Source organism: Python bivittatus, unplaced genomic scaffold (assembly GCF_059951505.1).
Source record: "Python bivittatus isolate LINGU-HERP-01145 unplaced genomic scaffold, Pbiv_v1 ctg000070_np1212, whole genome shotgun sequence".
Classification (NCBI taxonomy): Eukaryota; Metazoa; Chordata; class Lepidosauria; order Squamata; family Pythonidae; genus Python; species Python bivittatus.
Window position 1 is genome coordinate 39,689,336 of NW_028277034.1, and position 7,608 is coordinate 39,696,943.

At 39.1% G+C, this 7,608-nt stretch overlaps 1 protein-coding gene across 2 annotated transcripts in view; it reads left to right on the forward strand.

Moving 5' to 3' along the window:
- Positions 1-5,888, forward strand: part of CENPE (centromere protein E) — a 56,320-nt gene extending 50,432 nt beyond the window's left edge. For both annotated transcript variants that reach the window (XM_088133015.1, XM_088133016.1), the window contains 5 exons: positions 121-233; positions 2,336-2,433; positions 2,881-3,040; positions 4,133-4,395; positions 5,587-5,888. In XM_088133015.1, the coding sequence (XP_087989141.1) occupies positions 121-233; positions 2,336-2,433; positions 2,881-3,040; positions 4,133-4,395; positions 5,587-5,684 (732 nt within the window). In that variant the 3' untranslated portion in view covers positions 5,685-5,888. The remainder of the gene's footprint in view (positions 1-120; positions 234-2,335; positions 2,434-2,880; positions 3,041-4,132; positions 4,396-5,586) is intronic.
- Positions 5,889-7,608: the final 1,720 nt, after the last annotated feature.

Genomic DNA, 7,608 nt, shown 5'->3' on the forward strand with positions numbered 1-7,608 from the left:
TTACCTAACATGTTAAATGATTTCATTTGCTAAAGTCTTTGGCATATTAGGCACTTGGAAATATATAGCAGTCATTTTCCGCCCTCTCAAAAGATAATGTTTTGTTTTCTTATCAATTAGGCCCAGGTGGATAAAGGTGTTGGATTATATAGGGAGGAAATTGAAGTCCTGAGAACTCAGCTTGCTAAAGCTGATATGGCAAGAATGAAGCAATCCAAACTGTTTGATCAAGAGTAAGTTCTATTTCACTAAAAAGGCAATTCTGTAGAGTAATAGTTTTAACGTTTATACAGGCCACCACCTAAGGCATGGAGCAGTAATCCAATGCCTCTGTGCACCCTGATGAGTTTCCCCGAGACAGCATCTGTAGGACTTCAAATTTTTTAAAAAACCAATAATGGCTAAGATTTTGCATGATTTTGGTCTTCTCACCTGAAATCTCGCAAAATTTCAAGTAAGAACTCCCAAAAATTTCACAAGACTTCAGCCATTTTAAAGGTTTCTTTTGATTTCTGAACCTGAACCACAGACTAACTAGAGGATCTTTGCATACCACAGGTTGGGAATCAAGTGCTTAGGGCTTACCTGTGCAAGAACTGACTAAGAGAAGTATTGTGTTACTATGCTTTAAAAATAAATTACAATTCCAAATTGTTCTGCAGCCTGTCTCCCTACCACAAGCATTCAGTTATCCTAGTGGATTAAAAAGAAGTCCTTTGTACGGGAATCTCAGTATAGTCCTAACTAACAAAGTACATGCAGTGTGGACCACCCAACAAGCCATCTTAGTATTGCCACCACCCCTTTGAAACACTCTCCCCCCCCCCCACACACTTCCAGGAAGTACCAATGGCCCTAACCTTACTTATTTTCTGTAGACAAGGTGAATCTATACCTGCTTTTGAACCATAGTTGTTTGGGGGTGTCTAATAATAAAGTTCTAATTTCTATTTTAAAAGTATAAATTGTATGTTTTACTTTTTGTCACTTACCCAGAATACATCAGGATTGGTGCAGTATCTAAAATATTGTTAATTAAATAAGACAAGTATAGCTAGGGCAATCAGGGCGCTCTTCAGGATTTGCATTCCTTGTGAGAATGTAGACTCTGGGCAATGGCAACAAGGCCCCATGTCTTTTGCTCATTGTCCAGTTATTTTTGTAGATGGGTACATAATAAGGCCTGTGATCATGATCACAGGTATAGGTCAAGGTGGTCTTTCAAATGATTTGGATCCAAACAGACTTTTAAAAGTGAATTCTAGCACTTTAATTTGGATTCAGAAACTTACTGGCAATCTGCAGCTAGTCAACAGATGTTTTAGATAATCTAGTCATCAGCTGTAGCAGTAACTGGTACCCATTTCAAATTTCAGATGTTTTGCCACCATTATGCTCTGCCTCTTTAGCATATTATAGTCTTTAACTGAGCCTACTTCAAAACAGAGCGGTACCATTTAATTTTTTAAGGATCCATAGAGGATACATGTGAGGCAATCCTGGAAACAATGTTTATAGTTGAAACTGGAATTTTGCTTTGGACTCTTCTATTTAAAAAATAAAAATTAAATCAAGTGGGGCATGAAACCTTGTAGTCATCCCATTGGGGATCCAGGATAGATGGATGGATAGAGAGAGAGTAACTTTCCCAACATATATTATGGTACAGATAGTCCCCTGCTTACAAACAGGTTACGTTCCAAGAGGCTGTTTGTAAGTCCGTTTTGTTCATAAGTCCAACCAAGTAAAAAGTAAACAAAAAAAGGAGGAGGCAGGGCAGCGGTGCGGGCAGAGGAGCCCTATCTTCTGCTGCCAATGCATCACCAAGTGAGGCAGGAGAGGGAGTGGTAACGGAGGAGAGAGGAGCGAAGGATGAGCCAGTGGGGCACAGCATGCTCTGTTGCTGGGTGAGGCAGGAAACCACCTCCCCCTGTCCTCTGCCACTGCCCCTTCTCCTGCCTCACCCAGCAACGGAGCACGTCGCGTAAACTAATCTTTTCTGGGAACTCCGACTCGAGCGCAAACCTCCAAAGCAAACGGAAGGCAGGAGAAGGTGGAAAAGGGCTAGTTTGCAGTGTGCCTTCTCCTGAGTTCTGGTTCCTACTTCTGGCCCAACGTCCAGTTCTGACTTCCAGGTCCATCTTGTTTATATTGGTGAGGTTCGCAAGATGAAAATTCGCAAGTAGAGGACTATCTGTACTGGAATGGTCCTAGATTGTCAACAGGGCTTTTAGGAGGTTTCTAACTGAATGCAACCTTGCTTGCTTTTGCAAAAAGTAATTGTAGACTAAGATAATTGATAATTGTATCTAAAACTGAGTCTTCGCTGTCCTAGAATGGCCAATGCAAAAGCTCTGGCAGACCACAGGGAAGAGCAAATAAGAAAGCTAAAGGAAGAACTTCGTAAAGCACAACAAGATCATGATGTAACAGGTAAGTACAAACCAGAGCATTAGCTTCTGACTGTATGAAATGGGTTTTTAAGGTTTAGAATTACACCAATGAGAGTCAAGCAGGAAAACCTTTTCATCTTTGAAACTCATTCCTTCATGTGTTCCCAAACTACTAAGAAACACTTTCAGGGCTATTTTGATAAAGTCCTACTTGAATATATTTATGCTGGTTAGTTTCCCTTATTGCTAGCTCTTTTTAATTGCCTCAGTTTTTTTACAATCATAAATGTTGGAAGTCTCAAATCCTGTGATAAAATCCCTATCCTGAGCCACTGTCTCTTGAATATCTGGTCCCAAATTATATCATGTACTGCAAACAGGTGGTTTTGAAAAAGCTGTGATGTTTGAGTAGGAATATTGCCACCTGCAAAAGACTTACAGTGCTATATCTTCTTAGTTTCTAATAACCTTCTGAACAATGTTTCAGTAATGTCTAACAAAGACCTTCCTCGGCCATCTCTACCAATTACCTGTGGTGGCGGTAGTGGAATTGTACAGAATACCCAGATGCTAGTGTTAAAATCTGAGCATGCAAAGCTGGAAAAGGAACATGCTCAACTCAAGAAAGAACATGAGCTTCTGTTGACGTAAGTCTTCATATTCTGCCTGGAAATGCTGCTTGCATTGATTGTATGTATCTGAATGTTTCATGCTGAACAGGTAAATTTGTCTAAAAGATAATTAAGCTCTCCACACATTTGAAGATATTGGCCTGGCAAAATCCAAGCGTAACAGAGGGCTTGGCAAACCATTCCGTGGAACTGATTGATTACATTTGGCCTGCTCCTCGGTTTTATCAGATCTTTGAAATGTTTGCACAAGCAAATGAACTGCTGCCTGGCTTTCGGGGGGGGGGAAGCTTTTCCCCAACTTTTTTGTACAGTGAGCACATTTAGAAAATTGACAGCATGTTCTAGATGTCTCCTGGTAGGGTTTAACCATTCAAAAAACAGCTAGCATGGAATGATGCCAAGGAAAATGTCTGTGGGCACATTGGAGCCTGTGAGTGAGGACCATCACTTTTGGGGGGATCATCTCATAATTAGTGTTAAGTAAACCCTGGGGAGATTGCCAGTGAAAAACGATAAATAGTTGCCAGTGAAAAACAAGCTTTGCCCCAAATTCATGATCTCATTCAGAATGGCTTTTCCTGGCACCATGTTTCTTGCTTGCCAGCTTTATTCTAAAAGCAGGAAGCAAAGTTCTAAATTCTAAGTTAGGCATGAGCAGTCTTTTGCTGGCTGGTAGCCACACTTAACTTTTTTAAATGGCTGAGGATTGCAGTGGATTGAGTGATGATACAGAATGGTTAAGACTTAGGTTTTCCTTTTTCTTCTGAGCTTTGGGGGTACAATTCTTAAAAAACTGTATATTAGTGCTCTCATATATTTTTCTGGCTCCAAATGGTGGGAAATTACTCCACTAATTTTTAGTAGTCATGCCAAGGAGTGACACCAAAGTTCACAAAAAGAGGGTTGGAGGTCACAGGTTGCCCACCTTGTTATAAGTCATGCATGCATGGATAACAAAGGGACAAGCACGCAAGCTCCTACAAAAAGCCAAGTATAAGCATTGCTTAGAAGAAGAAAATGAATGGGCTAAGAATATGGGAATGTAGAATAAGGGAATAAAATGATCTGGACATCAGGTGATTAAATATATCTAATGTATATTTTAAGAAATGAACTTATCTTGAAAGAAGAAATTAAGAAATGGAAGGAGCGAGCTATGAAGAGGAGGGAGCGTACCTTGGGGGACACCAGTGAGGAGCAGAAAATCAAATCTCCAAGGAAGGTGGCAGCCCCATCTCTTTCAGCATTGCCAGCTTCTCCCTGCAGGGAGCGCTCCATGCAGCCAATTTTGCCTTTGGACACGCCACAGTCAATGCCACTGAACTGCCCAACAAATTTCTTTGATAACTCGCGCTTAGGAATTATCGCAGGTAGGTGACAGTGTAACACATTCTTAGATGCTAAGACAAAGAGCCTATTTCAGGGTAAGATTTTTGTGTGGATCACAAAAAAGCTGCTGTGTTTACCACCTAGTTTTGGAAGGGTAGCTTTCTGATCCATCTGGTTTTTTGTATGGATTGCAAAAAAAAACAAAAAATCACAAAATTTTATGACCAGTAGAAATATTTTTTTCAAAAAACTGCAGGGTAGTTATTCTTTATTCACCATATGAGATGGCCAAGGGTTTCTGATTATATCAAATAAGGCACTGGGTCTTTATATGAGGTTTCAAGACACTCCTGTGCTGGCATCTCCCACCTGCTGTGGAGTAGGTTTACTCCTATGTAACTGAAAGCAGTAGGAAAGCCATACAAGACAATCCTTGTCCATAGTAAAATCAGATTGTCACAGTCTTCCTGAACATTCCAACTTAGAAACAAATACAACCTTTCCAAGATTTAACATTGTACTACAAGAATGCATAGTTACAATTGCGTTCTTTTAAAGAAACTAGATTTCTCTTTATAGAACATCTAGATTTAGGCAGATGAACTGTGTAGTCAAGTGTGTCCATAGGTAGAGTGTGGGGAATGACTGGGAAGTGAAAGTTCAACTTCTTCATTATATCTTTGCTACTTATTAGCTCCTTGGTTGATCTGGTTACCAATGTTGTCTGCTCTCGTAATCTTAATACATGTGGATTTGCTAAATCTATTATTTGAAAATTTGAACAAAGTAGGGTTGCAATCATCAAAAACATCTGTCTCTCTCTTGAAGAGGCAAGTAAGTCAAGTGGAATTATACATCTTGCCAAACACCTCATCTATCCTTGCTTGCTAGTCTTGATAATATCATTTCATATCTTCCATCCAATTTAATTTTTAATGAATTCCCCATCCCCTGGTTTATTTTCAGCTCTATGAGAGCCACAGTTTAGTTTGCCATTTAGCAAATGACATATCCAGGAAATAGTGTGCCAACATGTTATTAAATAATCTGCTCATCTGATATTATGCTTCATAATATTGAGTTTATGAGGATTAATAGTGTGATGTTTTAAAAACAGAAAGGCTCCAAATAGCTACCATTTCTGATCAACTTATTTCCTTGTTGTTATATTGAATACTGAAATATTTGTACCTATTGTTATTAAAGTAATTACCAAATGTTCTTTCTAACAGACACAAGATCTGGCAGAACAGAATCCGAAGAAAACAGTTTAAAGCACTGGCTTTCAACGGAAGATAAAGAAGATGTTTCTAATTGCAAGACACAGTGACAGTCAGATTCTCATGGACTCTGGGCAAGACCGATAGATGCTGCTCAGTTTTTCCCCTTCTGGCAAAATAAACCTGATGGTCTTTGAACTTACATTTCATCACACTCATATGTATTTCTTACACTTGTTTGGTGTCTCTCCATTGCATATTCATTTTGTATTGTGTTTTTAAATGTATAAATAAAATGCGCCTTTACATAAATATTTCTACTGTTTAGCAGTGTGGTTTTCAGTTTAATTGTAAGTGGATTTGTTTCTTTTTGTAAAATAAAGTCTGTCAGATTTAATGCTTGTATTTGATCCCTAGAATTCTCCCAAAGTCCAAATAAGGTCAGAATTATTAGTTCTCTCCACCTGGTGACACCTCTAACATCTCTCAGCTAAACACTCACATTCTGTAAGTGCACATATATATATACATCCACATGGCCCCAGACTTATAAAGATTGCCTGATCATGACTATGGCTGAAATAATGCTGATAAAATATGAACAGTAAAGCCAGGATCCTAAGCAGACATTTCGGTGGATATAGAGATTAGGAATGTTGTTCATTAATTTTCTTATTTTATATACCACTAGATCCAATCTGCTTAGCTTTTTGAGATAATCTGAAATTGGCTAGATGCTTAGCTAGGCTTACAAAAAAATAAACACATAGATAAAGATAATTGACCGTAAAGCCTAGAAGATTTCCTAAAGGTAGAACAACCATGGGCCAAACACAGCAGGCAAGGGAGTACGTTCCATAGCTTAGGAACAATGCAAAGGAAGACTGTTTCGCGCATGCCCAATCATTGGGCATCTGAGAACAAGGATGCTGTATGAAGGGGCTCTTTTGCTGATCTTAAAATCAAAGCAGGACTTTTAAGGATTTATGAAATCCACAGAAATACTAATATTTATTAGATAATATATCCATCCAGCTCCCACCCTGATGAGATTCCAAAAGTCCTTGAAGACCTGGCTATTCTCCAAGAGCTGGGGGGGGGCAGTTTGAGTGCCTCTCAGTTTTTGTTATATTGCATATTGTTTTTTAGACATGCGTGGTTCTTTGTGGCTTGGTTTTAGGTTTTCTCATATTTTTAATTGTATGTCACCATAACCATTTAGAGTCAGCAGCCTCTAAAGTTAATAAGTAAACCAATAAGATTTTGCCCAACTAGATGTCAGAATCTAACTGACATTAGCTGATCTAGAAAGCTAAACAAGATTGAATGGGTGGCCTGGCAAATCCAGAGTGCCAGGATAGACAGGGAAGTGAAAAAATAAACTAGAGGACAGTTGCAAAATATTCTCTCATACCAAGAATCTGGCAAGAATCCAGCATGACTAGAAGGTTGTATTAGAGTTTGGGAGCAACAGTTAAAGAATGTGTAAAGGTAATCTAGCAGTCTCTAAGTAGTTTGCTGGAAGGTTGCTATTGTGAAAATTAGGAGGAATAGGACCCTTGGAGATGCAAAAAAAGGGGGGGTGACATTGTTTACATATCAGGAAATTGGCATTTTATACAAGTGTCTTTGTTACATTGCCATGGAAACAAATTGTTGCTGTGATACACTGCATCTTCTAATTTTGTCAACTCTCAAGAATTCTTAGCATGATACTTGCTAACCGGGATCTCTGGGGATTGTAGTCTAACATACTGTAGCAGGAGGACTGCAACTTGAAGAAGGCTGGATGGAGAACATGAAAAGATCTGACTTGTTGGCATTCTTCAAGCTGGCACTTGAGTTCATTTCTGCTATGAGAGGTGATGTTCATTCTTAACTATCCACATCTTCCCTACCACAACTTACTTTCATTAAGCCACAGCCTTCTGCAAATAATTAACTTCAGTGCAGCCAAATAAGTTGAAATCAGAAGTTCACTAGATGGCAGCATAAACTCTACAGTGCCGGAACTCTAAAATAACCTGCCACTTC